The sequence below is a fragment of the Psittacula echo genome (genome assembly GCF_963264785.1).
Source record: "Psittacula echo genome assembly, chromosome: 7".
Classification (NCBI taxonomy): Eukaryota; Metazoa; Chordata; class Aves; order Psittaciformes; family Psittacidae; genus Psittacula; species Psittacula echo.
The window spans coordinates 13,583,946-13,602,871 of NC_137740.1; the positions used below are offsets into that span (position 1 = coordinate 13,583,946).

At 36.8% G+C, this 18,926-nt stretch overlaps 1 protein-coding gene across 1 annotated transcript in view; it reads right to left on the bottom strand.

Annotated features, from left to right (window-relative positions):
* Window positions 1-18,926, bottom strand: part of PIGK (phosphatidylinositol glycan anchor biosynthesis class K) — a gene marked incomplete at its 3' end in the record, with an annotated part of 68,533 nt that overhangs the window by 42,939 nt on the left and 6,668 nt on the right. Inside the window, exons 4-9 of the mRNA XM_080622670.1 lie at window positions 17,673-17,808; window positions 16,290-16,401; window positions 15,830-15,926; window positions 15,368-15,485; window positions 13,978-14,088; window positions 8,502-8,674 (exon numbers count right to left, since the gene is read on the bottom strand). Of these exons, the coding sequence (XP_080478796.1) occupies window positions 8,502-8,674; window positions 13,978-14,088; window positions 15,368-15,485; window positions 15,830-15,926; window positions 16,290-16,401; window positions 17,673-17,808 (747 nt within the window). The remainder of the gene's footprint in view (window positions 1-8,501; window positions 8,675-13,977; window positions 14,089-15,367; window positions 15,486-15,829; window positions 15,927-16,289; window positions 16,402-17,672; window positions 17,809-18,926) is intronic.

The following is an 18,926-nucleotide window of genomic DNA, read 5'->3' on the forward strand; positions in this document are numbered from 1 at the left end:
GTGGGAGGGTGACACACTCTCCCTCTCCAAATTTACTTCTAAATCCTCATTCCTGTCAGTCACCAGAATGCTATCCAGTCAATTCTGTGCTATGTAATTCCATATGTATGTACAAAGTAAAAGTGGAAATCCCTGAACAATACTGGTGGTTTTAATTTATATTTTCGGAAGTCCAATGATTTGAACCATTCCCACATCCATAAGAAGCATATATATAGTTCGGTTATATAAAAACCTAGTAATATCAGTTTGCAATAAAAATATATTTGTCCCGTTTATGATACACGAATATACTGCTTTCAGTGGTAATAAATTCTGGTGCTGTATTACAAAACATGAACACACCTCTATGTATATACTTACAATAGAATTTCCAGTTCATTTTATGACAGATAAATTCTTCCTGTCTTTATGTTCCAAGTTACATCTGACCTTTAGGCTGATGACTAAGTTCATGCTTTTTAATTCTTTTTCAGTATCATGTAAAGTTGTGGCTAAATTAGTCTGGGTTTTTTTTAACATTCACTGGCACAACAGAGATTGGCTGTCACCATTCTATGAAAGCTGAACATTGACAGTTGCTACTATATTCCCTTGAAACCCCAGAAATCTCTAAAATAGTAATTGGAGCCAATGGAATTAAGCTGACTAGGATTCAAAAGACACTACGACATATCCAACCCTGAATAGCTATTCTTCCAACTCCCTTTGTATCCCATTTCCTTTTTCTTTTTTTTTTTTTCCCTTTCTCTACTTCAGGAAATGCAGACCACTTTACTATGCTTCTCTACTTCCGTTAGTTTCTCCTGGTATTTACCAATACCAACTTTTCATGTAAATCATGGTCTCCTGCCCACAAAAATGCTAAATAAATCCCATTTTGTACTAAGTCCTTTGTTTACAGAATTACTTTCTTTTCCTCGAAGGTCAGTCTTACCACACAGGTAATATTCTGCTGTCATGCAAATTTTAAACAGTAATCTTAGCAGTAACTTGGGCACTTTGGTAGACACGTTCAGCATCTGTTATTTCCCCTCCCATAGTTTGTACAGATTTCTGATACTGACCAAGCACATAAAACAATGTTATTTTGTAAAGGAATATTAAACATTGCTCAGCCAGCCATGTGTAAATCCACTTCTTTTTGTCATCAGAAACACCTTTTGTAGTCATTTTTATTTTTCTTCCCATCCTTTGATGCAACTGTGACTTCCATGCTCTACTGTTGCCAGAAGTCTACATTAGTCTGCTCTTAACAGCTAACTGGACAGTGAAAAAAAAAGATACTTAGCAGTAATGCAGTGCTTTTCTGGAGTTCCACTCCTCTCACAACTCACATTTCACTTTACAGCTTACAAAAAAAATCAAAAATAAGGCTTCAAGGACTTGAATTTAGCTTTATGACTACAGACCTGGGAGACGCAGATAGAGATCATTTTCTGGTCTTTTAGCCATCAGTTGTACAAATGTGTTGTGAAGGCAGAATGTCCCTTTCCCTCTCCCTTGCCCCCCGCCCCCAGCTTTGGACAAGACAGGAATTTTCAGCAGCAGAAACCGCTGACCATCTGGAAGGTAATCCCTCAGGCACTCAACAAACAAGCGTAAGCTTTTTCACAGTATCAGAACAAGGAAGGACTAAGAGCATTTGCATATGCCTTAATACCATATTAAAAAAAAAAAAAAGAAAAACCAAACAGTAATGTTGCTTGAGCCCCAGAGACTTAATAGTTATGTGTGCAGATTCATTTCTGGGGCATAAAGAATGCTAATGTATGCTTGGCCACTAAATTCCAAAGACATAACAGTCTCACCATAATCACTGCTTCAAGCTGCCTGTTTGCAAATCTTTGTGCCCAGTTTTTCTACCTCCTAAAATTTTACCACTTAATCACACAAAAAGTATATCCTAACAAATAACAGCAGCAGCTCTGGCATTTTTGACAGGAAGTAACAGTAATAGAATTTTATTGAAATTATCAGACTATCTCAAAGCACTGAGAATACGCCAAAATTACATTAAAATATTTTCTGGTCTGATTTATGCCAAATTCTACAGCTGTCTGTGCGGTGTTCTTGAGCAGCAACATACAGCACACTACTACAGATGTACCTCTAAGAACAGACATTAATTTGTATTTAGCACCTGGACAGCAAAGCAAGATGATCAAGCCAAGACCTCCATATAAAGAGCATTAGAAAAACTAACAAGCACTTCAGGAGACTGGAATTATAGAGCAGCCCACTCAACTGCAAAAATAATAGCAGGTAAAGATCACAGGGCGAAGAGGTGAAGAAGAAATAATGAGACAAAGTAAGAATGTTATATAGGAATGGTGCAAAAAGGAGTGGGTAAAAGAAAAGTAAAAATCATAGACTGAGCATCCTGTGATTTCTGGATATTCTCAGCTATCTAGATGACATAAAAATCTACCAGATTTACTTCAGACCTCTCTTTAAATCTACCATGCAACAATTTTAGACATTAACTATCCATTACCTAACACTAGGATGTGCACAAGTCAATTGGCATATGCAAGTCACAAAGAACATGTAGCTTCTGGACTGTATTCAAAATCTGAAGTTAATAAAAATATTTTCATTGACTCGTATGTGCTTCACAGCACCTCTACAGACCAAGGGGTTTCTCTTGATGTCAATGCATATTAATACTAACTACATGTAAGTTCCACAAAGCAGCATTCTGCTGGAAACAATATAAAATAGAAACACAACCTGGTACTCTTAGTTGAAGTTCTCTTAGAAGAACAGAGGGATGTCACACAAAAACCCACTAAAAGTTAGAGGAAGAGGAGAAAAAAAAATCATTTAAATCCAAAAAATACCTGACTTGGGAGATACAGTTTTGCAAATTATTTAAAAATAAAAAAAAAACCCACACACAAAATCCAGCAAAAAGGATGGTCCAAAAAATCCTTCAAATGAACAAACAAGAAATTGTTGAAAGCTGCTTTTTAAAATCCCTTGCTAAATAGGGACTATAATTACCATCATAACACTTGAGTATATTTAAAGACTTCCCAACACAATTTATACCTGCAGTTCCTTTTGATCCTGTCAGTCATCCTTATTTATTTTATACTGCAGTTGTTCTAGTGAAACACTACCCTCCTATATAATTTTTCCTACTATAGCCTTTCTATTAATTTTAGTTGCATTACCTTGAACAATTATTTCACACTAGGAGGTATAGGAGCCCATGTACACGTGCATATGTATATACTGACCCATCTTTAAGCAAGCAAGGAAAAACCACTTATACTTACAAAATACTTTAAGAAATATAGCAGTATATTTACCAGCAAGTATTAGCTCACTCATCTTTTGTAATTACTTGTAGGCTATTAAAATGCACATGGGGCAAAAAATCCACACTTAGAAATTTATTCTGCTTTCATAGTAAGACACTAGAGGAAAATACAGTACACATGTAATGGATTAGCATGGTTCATGGAAAAAAAAGGGTATTATGAAATCCATCTGTAGATATTTCCAGAAAAACAGTGCTATCTGGACTTAACAGCATAGTAATAATAATGAGTTTCATAACAACAGCTTCATTCCCACTGTCAATTCAATACAGATTAGCAGAGGTTTACTAATTTACAAGTAATTTTTCTCTTAATGCATCGCTCTGGAACTGAAACACATTTACATCTCCACAAGGTTGCTGTTCAGCAGTAAAAGCCTAAAATAAAAATTTCTCACTATCCCCTCAAATTTACACCACAGGACAAAAAAAAACAAAACAAAAACAAACAAAAACAAAAACTCAACAAAAACCCTTGAATTCCTTGCCTTCCCCATCTCATTTCAAACTGTCATACAAAGAGGGCTGGAAGCACAAAAACCCACCACACCAGCCCCTCCCATTAAATACTACTAGGATCCCTCCCCGCCTGCTCCCCTCCACTCCCCACTAGCGGCGGAAGCTCGCCCGCTCCAATGCTGCCCCCTGCCGGCGCAGCCTCGCCGCCGCCCGCGGCAGCCGCAAGATGCAGCGCAGTCGCCGGACGGGAAGCGCCTGGACCTTCTGCCACCGGGGACAAGTACTGCAACTCCGTTCAAAGCCTTCGCGCGCAGAAGAGGCGGGAAATACAGGGAGAGGGGGGAGAGCTGATGTGAATTTAGCACTGACCTAACTGCAGATCAGGATGCGAATGAGAACTGGGAATTTCTCGGAGAACAAGAGCTTTCAGATTTAGTCCTAATATTATTTATAGAACTTCAAAGAGTTAAAAGTCTGAGGTATCTGGTAAAAAGTGAATGGTGATCTTGGACTAAACACAGCCTTTTTTATTTTAAGATAAAAAAGGCTGATCTGAACAGCATCTACTAGCCAAAAAAAAAAAAAAAAAAAAAAAAAAAACCAAAAACAAAACAACAAAACAAACCCAACCTGTTGTTTCACAAACTGGATCCCCATGGAACACACAACAGCAGCTTTACTTATTAAGCACATCAAACAGAAAATAACTAGTGGAAAAGAAGTAAAGGAAAGAGATGGGAAAAGAGACACTAGCAAATAAAAACAGATTGGGAGAACATCAGCCATTAACATACTGCAAATGAAGCAATTACTCTGTTACAAAAGCATCCTTCCTAACACAAGTGGCCAATTTATTCATTTTCAGAAAAACAGTCACTGCCAGCAGTACCACAATTCTTATTAACAGAAGTATTAAATATGAGGCCCAATTCTCAAAAGCAATGAAACTAGGATGGTTTTATATGATGCTGTCTTTAATTCACTTCTTACTACCCTCAGGAGAAATACTCATCCCAATTTTTACCGACGCTTTCCGCTGATACATATCTTTTCCTCATGAGAGGAGCTCAAAAGGAGAAAGTGTTTCTTCCAACTGGCTGAAGAGTTACAGTCCAAGTTTAAGAGACATGCTCCTAATTTATTAGATGTACTAAACTCTGCAATGCTCCTTCTCCAAAGATGCAGGATTTCTTCTACTCCTTAATGGTTGGTTACTTTATGCTCTTGCATGAGGATGCAGAAAAATAGAATCAGAAACCCCAGAACCCCTAGATTGACAGGTTTTCTTCTAAAACTGGCAGCTACAAAAGCAGTCAGGCCTGCAGCAGCTGCAGAACAAGTCCTTTGAAGCTTAGATTGAAACTGCTATGAACAAAGGAAACAGCAGAGGATTCTTTTTATTGTATAAAGCTTCTCCTCACAAATATTCACCTTCTACTACATGGACAGAAAGAAAGCCTCTTCTTTTGGTTAATTAGCAGTTGTTCTTGCAGAACACCTCAAAGGCCTCACTAGAGCAATGTCACAGCTTGTGCTCAACATGAAACTGTCAGTTCTGGTCTGGCTGAACAGCTATTGCTCATACTGAGCTTGGGAGTGGATCCCTATTACAAAGTAATTGCTAAGCAAGTGTGTAACAAAAGAACAAACTTCTACTGAAAATATTTGTCAGAGCCACAGCAGTAGGTTAGATGAAAACTGGATCAGTCTGCCAGCACTAAGATAACATGTTCATGCCTCACATGACAGCATTTTTTCTACCCATTACCTATGTTATCAGCGGGTTATCTCTTTTGTTTGGTTGTTTTTTAAAGACCTTATCTGCACATATGACTCTTGCAACTTTCAAAGAAACAAATCAGATCTAACACAGACTACTTAAGAGTGCGTCAGAGTTGAGGTCTGTTTCATCTTCTGGTTATGTTCTGTAACGTAACTATTCTGTAGCATTCTACTGCCACCAGTGTATAAAAGGAAAAGAGAAAAAGGTATCAAGCTAACATTGAGGGAAGAATAAAACAAAGAGGAAATGAGTCATAAAAGAATGAGGCCAAGAGACTATATCAAATATTAAACCAGCAAGACCTTTGCAAATTATTTTTCAGGAAAAAATGTAACTCGAATGCAATACAGAAAAAAGGGAAAGACTTCAGATTCTACATAGATTTTGTCAGAATAAAAAGAGATCTGCACACGAGATAACCAGTGTAAAACACCAAAATTGTATTAGTGGTATGCATTTGTGATCTATCAAATACTTCCTGGTAAATGCTTCTTGCAAACCCCTGAAGAGGCACAAGTTCAATTCTGCATGACTTCTTTTCCTCCTCTTCCCAAAGACACTTAAACCAGTATTAGGCACGAACAAGATTATTCATGACTAATTTGGAAGGATTATTTGATTTTTGAAAAGCTTGGATTAGTTCTCTCCCAATGACAGCAAAAACAATAAACCAGGCTGTGCTAGTCTCATCTTTCCCAAGTTATTTTACGTAAGAGTGCGACCTGGGGTGTCAACAGCATAACTTTCCCAAAAGGCATAGAACGGTTTTACTAAGACTGAATTCACATTCTTTCACTCATGGGTTATCTTTACATGAAAGTGGAACAATCTGGGAAGTATTTATTCAAAGGTCCCAGAATTCGTGAACTGTTCTGACTTCTTAACACCCTAACAGATACGTGTAATGTTTATAATATTCCTTACATAAAACCAGAGTAATTGCTTTTTGCAGAGCAGACTCTCCAACACTGCATTTTTAAAAGCATTAACATTTTTTAATAAATTCACTTCAAGCTGTAATTTTTAAATCTGTTGTAGTGAAACAGATCTGTCATACCAAGAGATACTAATCTCTGAATTCTGTTCAAGGAATTTATCAAACAGATCACTATCTAGAGAGCTACACTACAATTTTCCAGCACTTTTCCATGAAGTTCATATTTTCTTCTCTATTAAAACACATTCTCCATAAACTCAAAGTGGGAACAAGAAACTGAGAACTAAAGTACATCTTTTGAAAACTGTATCTGAATATAGTGCAATGAGTAACTTACTGTTTTACGCAAGATCACTTAAACTGGTCACATACGTTACAGACATGAGGCAGTATTCCGTAAGTGGCTGCTGTGTGCTTTCTCCTAGGCGTACATGTTATCAAAGACTGTCTCAAGCTAAAGCAGAACTATGTAGCTACTAAAAGCCAGAATGTTGCCATCCCTTCCAATTTTACAGATTTAAGTTGACTGGAATTGCTGTGATAATGTAATACAGCTCTCATTAAATATCAGAGCATTTCACAAGGATAATATTCCGCTCCATGTATAAGTGCCAGTTTCTCAACATTGCTTCCATTTGTCCAATTCAGCAGCGTGTCAGACATCTAAAAAACCCCTCATATATTGGCACCAAACTAACTCAAAAATAAAAACTGAAAATCCCAACCAGTCACTTCCTGCTTCAGAACAGTAAAGTTAACCAAAACCTATTTCTCCTTCTAATCATCCACAAATTAGAAACCCACACAAGTATGTTTTCCATTATGGCAAAATGTTTATTTGCCAAAAGAATTTATTTTCTTTTCCCTTTAAAAAAAACAAAAACAAAAACAAAAACAAAAACAAAAAAAAAAAAAAAAAAAAAAAAAAAAAAAAAAAAAAAAAAAAAACACCCCACAACCAAACTTAGTGTCACTAAATACTGTTCTAAAATAAGGAGTCACAAAATCAGCTTAAGATATATATACTTATAGTCCTAACACACACTACTACATGAATAAAAATACAGTATGAAAATAAAATATGAGATAAATACAATAATATAATTGTGTGGAATAGCAATAATAATGTTAAATATATCATAATGATATGAAATATTATACTAGACCATGTGTAAACTGCTACCCACTAACTTGTTCTTTGATTTGAGCAACAGTAAACAAGGTAGACAATGATCTGCATAAATTCATGGGTTGAAAAATATTTCAGCCATGGTACATCAGACTATTTCAAACCTTTTTTTTTTTCCTCCTCTTAGAAGACAGTATCATGAAACATAACAGATGCAACAGAAATGGAAGTACAATGCTAAATAAACTCTACAGAACAAGCACATCTTCCTTTACACGTTCCCAATAGGTGGCAACAGAATACCAAAAATACAAAGTAGTTTATAATTCTTTCTTCATCCAAAGTAATGGAAACCCTGTTATAACCATTAATGAACTTGCACCAGCAGTTTTATTCAAAGGTATCACTGCATCTCAGCAACAGAAATTGTCAGGACAGGTAATGCCAAAAGCCAGAGGATTCACAGAACAGAAACAAAGCATTTATTAAAGAGCTAGTTGTTATGAAACAACTGATGGCTTATACTCAGAGCTTATCTATTAAAAATTCACAGTAACAAAACATTTTTGCACATTAAAGAAGGAATTACAAGGAAAAAAAGATAGACTAATTTTTGTTGTTGTTGACATCTGCACCTTGGTCTTTAGCAGTATTTATTTACAAGTCTAAATAAAGGGATGAGCATTTTTAAACAAAGTTCTAGCTGACAAACCCCAACGTCATCATAGTAGCAGGCCCATACTAATAAACTGATTCTTTGCAAGAAATGTCAGGAAATCAAGAGTTCTGTCCTTGACAGCTATACCACTATTTTGTTTCTGTGGCACAGAGCTATACAAATCAACTCTAAAGAGCGACTACTTACTTGCTTTCAAATCCGGCTATGTCACGGTCCAAAGAAATAGTCTCTCTCGTAATTTCCACCTTTCTCACACTGCCAAAGAAGTCTGTTATCAGAACATTTTGAGGGTCTCGCCGAAAGAGATCAGTTCGGTGCCCAGGTGTGGAAACGCACAAGCTTTTCGGACAGACCTGAAACTGGAAACCAAGATGGACAATCATATCCTGTCCCTCATTCATCACCAGTCTCCACATATACTTTCCAAAATTAAATCGCTAAAAAGAATATATAAATGCTACACATAACTTGCATTAATTAAGTACATTGCATTAATTAGTACAAGCTCCACAGCTAAAAAAATGATTGAACAAAAACATTTAAAGGCATAAACATCTTGATTGTGCATTTCAGAAAACCTTTATCCTCACGATTATGCTGTTTGAGTTAAGAAATGCTTCTGAGAAAGTCAACCATCGATTACATCTAACTGATTAAACGCACAAATTATTTCCGATACAGACACAGCAATGCTGCTATAACCTTCCAAAAAGCACAAGCGGGTATAAATTCTTCATATTTACCAGAGAGGCATGCAAGAGTAAACAAGCTTTGACAAGTAGGTAACAGTAAAGGCTTTGTAATGAAGCAAGAATTTACATTTTGATCAAAAAGTCTCAGTCTTATTTCTAGTTTATATGCTGAAAATTAATGCAGAATTAGGATCTTCAAATATCAAAGGTGTTTTATTTACATGAAGCTCACAGAGTCATCCTGTAAAACCTACAATTTACCTATATACTTTATTATTTATTTTATCCATCTATTTTGTCTATATATCAGATCCCCTGTATCTAACACACATTACAACACATGGAAGACAGAAACAGCACAAATAAACTGTTTTTAATGGACTCAATTCTGTATAAAGGTACATTTGAAGAAAATAAGAAGGCGTAACAGTGACAGATTGGTTGTAGCATTTTGATATCTAGGAAGACAGCATGCCTATTAAATAATAAGACTGTTATGTACCCAGCAGATATTCAAGGCAACACCAAGGCATTTTGCACACAATACCACACTCGTCATGAAAGTCTCTAATATTTCCCATCTGGAGAGATTCCTATTTCAAAGGATCTTGTAATGCACATAATGTAATATAATAAATAATACCTGGGTTGTATTTTTATTAATAATGCTACCTAGCTTACAGTGCCATGAAATGTAGCCCAAGGCCTCACTCTCTGACCTCCCTGATGAGCTTGGAAAGTTGAGTTCACGTCTCAGTCATTAGAAGGCACTTCACAACTCTACTAGACACAGGAGCTAGACACAACCCTGTTAGATAGAGGCACTAGCTCTACAGTGCTCTGGACAGTTTCATGAGCAAACATTGCTGTCCATTCAACAACAGCCCGCAGATCACCTGGCAACAGTGTAGGTTATGTGAGCTCTCATGCATTCCAGCAACACAGAACATTCAACATAACAGATTCATGCACAGGACTATAAAGGACACTATCCACAAGAGTGCTCATCTTCCTTAATATTAAATTCTCCGAGTGATTTTCAAACCAGGTCCATCAGTCACTGGATCTAGAGTTCATATACTTAATCACAGATCAGCTCTTAGAACATTGCATTCTTAGGACAAAATCACACATCCTAATTAACTCAGTGCAGATGCAATCTCAGTTAACCCAGATTGTGTCTGACAAAACCTGTGAGTTTCAGCCCATACCTCCTAGCAGAAATTCTGTGCTCAGCCTGACACGGAACACATGGGCTTGTATGGCTCCCCCTCTTAGGACAACAGTCCCCTACATTTAAAAAGTTTTCCAGAGAGGAAACAATGTACCTGGCTTTTCTTCATAGAGGACAGATTCTATCTTCCCATTCCCCCCTTCTGCTCCATTACAGTTTCTCTTCCTGTCGTGGTTTAAGCCCAGGCCGTAAATCAGAACCACGCAGTCCACTTCCCCCCCCACCTTTCTTCCCTCCGCTTCTGGAGGGACAAGGAGAAGAATCAAAAGAATGCAACTCCCACGGGTTGAGATAAGAACAGTTTAATAACTAAGGTATAACACAAATCACTACTGCTACCACTAATAGTAATAATGATAAAGGAAATAACAAGGAAGAGAATACAACCGCTCACCGACCGGTACCTCGCTCCCACCCCGCAGTACTCTAGCCCTTCCGGGAACTCTCAGTTCTACATCCTGGGCATGACGTGCTGTGGTATGGAATACCTCTTTGGCTAGCCTGGGTCAGGTGTCCTGTCCCTGCTTCCTCCCGGCTTCTCCTCCTCTCTGGCAGAGCATGAGACTCACAAAGTCCTTGGTCAGTCTAAACATCTGTGTTATCAGCTTTGTTCCCAGGCTGAAAGTCAAAAACACAGTGCTGCAACAGCTACTAAGGAGAAAAACTGACTGCTACTGCTGAACCCAGGACACTTCCACACCTTGTCTTTTTTGTCTAAGCCTCTAAATATACAGCATTAGGCTGCTGCCTAATGCCCAGAGAGACTTCAGCTCACTTCCAACCTTTACCTTAAAAGAAGCACACAAGCACACATATCCACCAAGCTGGTTTTTAATGATTCCCAACTCTCCTATTGGCAGAGTATCACACAGCTGCTAAAGAAAAGATAGGGGCAGAGCAAATCTTTTTATTATCCTCCCAGTGAAGTGAAAATGAACTAGACTAATCACATTCCCATACAAAGCAACTTGTCAATGCACACAAACCCTCTTGAGTTTCAGTTTCAAGAAAATGCCATCAGTTTTCTTCAGCTCTGCTGCAAGGGCACAAACATAAAAACTAAGTCTCTGAAGTAAGCTATAAAAGCTAAGTAATTGTTTTAATCCCGTTACTTGATGCATAAATCTATGCTGCAGTTATATAATTAGTCTCTCTACCAAGCTCTAGAGAGTGTAAATCTCCCAAAACAACTGCATCAGCACTGAAAGCAGGAAACTGATACTCCACACAACTATTTCTAATCTGCCCCACAACAATTTGCTACTATTAGATGTTGAGATGAATCAAACAATAGGCAATGGCACTGAGAAGACAATTTCAGTATGAAAAAATCTACCTATGCAGTACTGGTGTGAAAAAAGAAGGACTGCAAAGCAATTAGACCAGAGCAGAGTAACACTAATAACTAAGGTCTTCGGACAAAAGAAAAAGCAAACACTGGCTAAATGAAACACATTTGTTCATGTATCCATTTTCACAAATTTTTTAAAATAAGATACTAGTCAAATAAAGCTAAACAATTCCCAAAAATGGGCACTTTGTTATCATGACTTTTCTTAACAACATTTTTAGCTATTTTATGACAAATGATATCTCATTTAGAAATTTATTTGAGACTTATTTTAAAACTTCAAATGTGTGACATTTTAATTTAGTCTTTATTTTTTTTGAATTGTGATCAAACTGAAAGTCAGTCAATTGCACAGCTTTATGTTATCCCTTAGCAACACAGATGGAGCAGGTGGGGAGTAGGTGGAGTGGATCATGAAAAAAGATGTCTCATTCTTTGCAGGAATGCAATATTCAAACCTTAGGTGAATGTGAAGAAGCTGTTTTAAGAGTGGCTGGAGAAAAGTACAGAGATGATGGAATAGAAGCAGTGTAGCAAATACACAGTTCTTCCAAAAGAGCATCTGACACATCAGAAGATCAAACAACTAAACATTAGGTAATGATTTTAAAACTGGATAATGAGCCACTTAAAATATTGTCCTGAGTTTGGAAAGCATTAATTAAAAAAAAATGAGACTGGGATAAAAAGTAGGTCTTTGTTCTTAAACCAGCACAACTGTAACAAAGCATTCCAGTTCTAAAGTACACCCTATAACTGTTGGCAAATAAATGGGCTTATATCCTTACCATGGACTAACCATATGGCATTTCAGAACTCTTAGATAAAGCCCTGAAAAGCACCAACTTGAAATAAAGTGGTCACATTTGCTAAAATACATGACTCATTACATGATTATCAAAAATCATTATATATTTCAGTCCATTTTCTTCCCTTCCCAGAACAACAATAAGCACATCAGCATATGATGACTTTGATCATGCAAGAAATTTACCAGTATGGGTTAATTTCCCACAGCTCTTTCTGAGAATTTGGCATATAAGCAAACAACACAAGTGAGAATGTTTAAACATCTTCTCCAAAGAGCTCAAGAGGTAAACTACTTGGCCAGCTATCAAGTTTTCTACGCTTTCCACAACAACTGGATTAGTATCTAGCTGGCTAGAGCAGTTATATCACTTACCAGATGGTCTCTTGCACAGTAGAAACCACTGTTAATTTGTTATGACTTTTTTTAAACAGCAATTAATTTTCTGGTTTACAGAATAGTTCTAAAGTGCTGTTTGAATGAATTGTCTAGAAAAAGATACAATCAATAAAGGACTTGCATATTCTTGTTTAACAAGATCTATTTTAAAATCATCTGTATCCCATGGTCAGAAGGTATTAAATTACAGGACAGAATTTCAATTCCATGGTAGTAAAAGAACCTTGAATCTTAGTCACTGAATCAATTCTGTAACAACATAAAATCTGTCAAGTGTGGGCTGTTTACAGTGAATTCTACTACACATCTAGCAGCCAGGCTAACACCATCCTCTGTAGACAGAGGGTGGCATAAAACTTTTAAGCAGCTGCTCCTTTTACAGAAATGAATTAAAGACAATGTGTTCTGTAAGTAGCGGCTCTTGGATCACTGACACAGCATGTCAGGATTTACAGCTACAAGGCACCAAAGCATAATGTATTACTTTAATGAAGGTATAAAGGGTTAATACAGTAAATAAAATACATTTTATATCATCTCACATCTAACTTACAGAGGCATTTTCATAAATTTTGCCATAGGTTATCTGCTTGGCTGGGTTTTTTTCCTCCTCCCTCATACCCAAAAAGCTATAATTAATATTTACCTAAGATATAATTAAGTCCAAACACTGATGTATTTTGACATATCTTGCTCTGGAATCTAAGCGGATATACAGAGCAATTAGTCTCTGCAGGCATTTGTGAGTGCACCGTTAGAATTTTAAATGTTTAATCTCTTTGCAAAACAATCAGTGTCTGCTTTTTCCATATCTGTACAGTGTCAACTATCCATTAAGCTGATTTTAGAAGCTTCCTACTATCATTTTTCATGTGCAAATGTTTCATCCTATCAAAATGAATATTTAATGAATAATATATTAATTTTCCAATGAATAGTAAAAAAATCTGACTAATTTTGGTTAATCTCTTTCTGCAGCCAGCAAGCCACTTTCACACTGAGGACAATGAAGTGTTACACCATCACTACATTTAATAATGGCAAAAAGACCCTCTCCCCAGAGCTGCTTCCAAGAAAAACAGCAGGAGAACATAAAGCATCTGGAGAACCCTACAGACAACAGTTTTAAAACTGTTACAATCATTAGCATATTCATGAATGTTCAATATTCTACTTACTAGGTCATTCATATTTGTCTGACTGGCTGGATGAATTTCTTCCAAGAACTCGAGCACATAGAATGTGTATCTGTCCATAAGATGAACGCCAATCGCAAGATCAGGTTGATGCTTAAAAACAACACACAGCAATTATCAGGCATTTGCAGGAAAGAACTCAGTATTTAGAGAGCGAATAGAATGTAACAGCATGTTACAAAAGTTAAGCATAACGATTTTTTGTTCTTAGGCAAATTACACGAAGAAAATGACCAGCCATAAAGAAACATATTGTTGACAAGCTGAATAATACAGTTTATCTTCATTTTTCTACACTGTATCCTGGTAATCCCCACATTTGCGAAAAAGCAGGGAACCCCTTCTTCTTGATGGTTCAGTACAGGTTTGTGGGCTGCCCTGAACTTCTTAGAACTTGGAAAACAGGACTGAGAGAGACAACTTATCTTACAGATCTGCATAGGTTCAGAGCTAGGCTCTGCACAGATTCAGGTCTGCATAAGTTCAAACCCTGACCTGATGGTTTTGGTCTGGCTAGGATCTCCTATCACTCTGTCTGTAATTCAGCTGGGATACAGCTACAGCAGGTGAAAGGTAGTGGTCTGGGGTTTTTTTTTGTATATAGAATAGTTTGGGTTGGAAGGGACCCTTAAAGGCCCTCCAGTCCAACACTCCTGCAAGCAGGGACAGCTTTATCTAGATCAGATTGCCCAGAACCACATCCAGCCTGGCCTTGAATATCTCCAGGAATTGCACATCCACCACCTCCTTGGGCAGCCTGTGCCAGTGTTTTACCATCCTCATTGTAAAAATTCTTTTTTTCACACCCAGCCTGAATCTCCCCTCTTTTAGTTTAAAACCATTACCCCTTGTTTCATCACAACAGGCCCTGCTAAAAAGTCTCTCCAGCATCTTATTGGCCCATCTTAAGTACTGAAAGGCTGCAATAAGGCCTCCCCAGAGTCTTCCCCAGGCTGAACAACCCCATTTCACTCAGTCATTCCTCATAGGAGAGGTGCTCCATGCCTCTGATCTTTTTGTTGCCCTTCTCTGGACCCTCTCTAACAGGTCCATCAAGTGTAAGAAGTCCTAGATTGAATATTCCCCACACATATCTCTCAACAATCTTCCCATAAAATTTCTTCTTATCCTAGGCCATGCATAAATTGGCCAGCAAGCACAGGAATTCATTATTAGTCTGGTTCTTTGAGATGGCACATAAAAACAAACAGAAAAAGTGCAATTACAAGTTTTGTCAAAACCTCACTTTGTAACTAAATACCTTATACATTCAGCAATTACAAGGGAAATTTTTAGTTTAAAAACAATAGGACCTGTGCTTTTTACTCAGGCATTTTGAAAGCTGTCTTCAGGATCACAAAAATCTACTTACTGATAAAGAATCTTCTCCTACTTGGCTGCTAGCCAAGGCCATTATATTAGGTGAATAAAATCGTTCATACATGGATGCTCCTTGACAAGTATCAATAATAAACAACAATTCATTGTACCTGAAAAAAAATAAAACAGCCTCTTTATACATCTCTCCTTAAGCAACATTCACATACTTCGCTTTTTAGTTACCAGGACAGCTGCTAGGAACCCAAAGAACAGAAGAGTTTATACTGGTGCATTTAAGATGCAAGTTTAGTCAAAGCGCAGTACATTTGAGCAGCTGTAACTGCAGGAAGCTGCAAACAAAAATTAAAACTCTTCTTTCTGAATGCAACCTTTCGTGCAATTTTATGGACAACAGACAGTACCACTGCCAAAGGTAAGCAAGGCCTACTGGTAAGACTTCAGGCATGTTCAGGAAACACAATATTTAACCTCTAAATAATGCTTTTTCCCTCACCTTCTTTTCTGCCACATTTGTTCAAAAGCATCAGCCAGTTCTACATTTGTGATTTCTTCAGAATCCTGAAATTTTAGGAAACCATTTCCACCATGGCCTGGCAGAAAAAAATAATCAGAAGTTATGCAAGATAGTTGCTTGGAGGAAGATACTCAGTCCAGTTGACCATTCCTCTAAAAAAAATAAAAAAGGCAAACACAATTTTCCTTCTCCAAACAGACTCCAGCAAAAGAAAGTTATTAGTACAGTGAGAACAGTATACATACATCATTTAAGACAGAAACTATACTTACTGCCGTATAGGCTTTTTCTTACTTAGTATTACATGCTAAAAAAAGGAAAAAAAAAATTCTTTTGTCAATCATTTTGTTTGTTTGGACTGCTAATGGGATTTCATGCTTTAAACAGGCCCATCCAAGTGAACAATATCAATAAATTGTATACAGAAACCTGTAATTACCTGTCATATATATTAGAATATTGCTTCTATCATCAGAAAGAAGACGTTTAGATCGTGGTGTACTTGGTGGGATTCTTCCTGTTAATACACGCAAAAAATTTTCGACAGTAACCTATGAATAGAAGCACAAAGTAATTTTCTAAAGAGAAAAATATCGATTAACAACTATAGCCTGGGTTACATTAAGTAATGGAACACTAAAAAAGCAGTGTATATACCCAAAAGTAATACTTCATGGTATAAACTGCATAAACAAACATTTTCTGTTTAAGGTTTTACTGCAGTTTCATAATCATATAGTACCTTTTACTTTATCCCACTAACATCAGCCTGTTGCTTTATTACCCCAAATAAGGCTATGGCATTATAATTTCTAAATATATTTTCATTCATCTGAAAACCTGTGAGTGTATAGCTTTATTTTGTCAAAGCTGTTCATGTACTCAAAACATGCTCCAACATTAGTGTGTGTTATCATGGAAAAATAAATTTAAATTCCCTCTGCAACACAGAAAAGGAAAAACAAGATCAATTTCAGCTACATAAGTCTGAGAGACCAGGTAAGACCCATCTGGATGGTGATTGTAAAACATTCTGTAAAACACCACTTCCTCTTCAGGCAGACATACACAGCTCAAATGCTAGCAACAAATCCATACTGAGGAAAAAACATGATGAAAAGAACATATCTCTATTTCAGTGTTGTATCTTCACTTCTTTATACAAAGCTTCAGAGAAATAAAACATCTACTATATACTTAAATCTCCCTCTATAAACCATTAGTAATGACTATACAGCACTATTAAACCACGCAATTGATGTCCAATTTAAGATCAACTGTAAAGACACTGTTTGAAGGAATATTACACAAAAATGAAAAGGTGGTAGAATGCAGATTTCTTTACAGTAATTACTTTACAGTAATGTATAAACTACGGCTTTTATGTATTTTGATAAAAACATATACTTAACATTAGAAATGTAAGTAGATATGCCAAGTAAATATTTCCATCGCACACCAGAAATTTCACAGTGGTGGAGTTTGCAAGATGAGGCACTGAACAACCATTTCCAAAGAAGAGAAATGTAAGTAATATATTTGGATTCCTAATACATACAAGGGGTTCCATATATTCATATAATTGTGGGGATTTCATTACCTGAATTATAACATGATTCTAGTATAATAAACTTCAACTAAAATAAAACAAGTATCAATGAGGGGAGGGGTGTGGTTTTTAAACCTATCAGTTGATAGTAAAAGCCTAGCCCAAAACCAGAAATGTGACCAGAAAGACTTCCTCAGACTTCATAGGTGTTGTATAAATCTTTAAACCAACACTAAAACCAAAGACCCAGTGATTTTATTTAAGTGCAGTCACCTCATAGCTTCTATAATCCACTTCCACATCATCTCCATAGACATTTAGCTCCATGTTTTTATGACTAAACACAGTAGCTGGTTTGGGATTTCTGGGATTACATGCCATGTCATCTGCCAGCATCAGGACAATGTGACTATGGAAAATAAGACAAAAATATTTCAGCCATTCTACTTTCACATAACAGTCAAACAGAAATTACAACAAAACTGTCCCACAATTACAATAGCTTATAACACTAAGAAGATTCCTGAGATTATAAGTGAAACTTCGCTTACTTACACCCTATTTCCTTATGTACACCCTCACTATTATGAAGATACCACACAGAAATGCAGCTACCTCTTATATAGCTATAGGATTAAGTTAGGCCAAAGATGAACACAAGAGTAGTTTTGTGCTACAGACCTGCCCAGACTTAGACTGGCAGAACTCTTCATAAAAAATGTGATTTTTATGGGGCACTAAATCATTTAATGCAGCTCCACAGAAGAAATCCCAGCCTGTTTGCACCTTCTCAGACAGATCATTTAAAAATATTATGACAATTTTTAATTAAATTTGAGGAGCTCATGAACATTTCTCAAACCATTATCCTGCACTACTGTATGACTATCTGTGTTACTGGAATTTGGCTGAAGAACACAAGTGGGCTGACACCAGACATTTTGTCTTCTTCATAGTACAAAGAAGAAAAAAAGAAACCCCCAAAAAATAAAAACCCAACAACCCAACATTTCATATTGCCAATTAAAAAAACCCCCAAACAATCAGCATATTATAAAACTGTTTCAACTTGCATGCAGCCAAAGACCTCTATTACCCATAGCAGGGTCAGGTTTGGGTCAAAATATGGAACAAGAGGTCATTGGAGACTGTTAGCACTGGAAGAATGTGCCAGAGATGTCTGGAACAAGGTGAAGTTGCTTCTTTCCTTGGATAACCCTGTCTTGGATATAGTTTCTCATGGACTGTGCTCTCCCAAACAATGCTTACAAAAGCAAAGCTCTGTATCCTGCAAAGAATACTGCTAATTCAAACTCTGAGGCACACAGCTATAAATTAAACGGTGTTGTGCTATTTAAGCACCATTCCTGTGCTTGTCATCGTTCACATATATGTCTGCATGAGCACTTTAAAGTTATTCTTTATTAAGTGCTAACAGGCTCCACACTCCACCAAAAACAGGAAGGGGAGAGGGGTGGAAGAAAAAGAGAAATGCTGTCCAAAATAACATAAGCATAAATCCTCAGA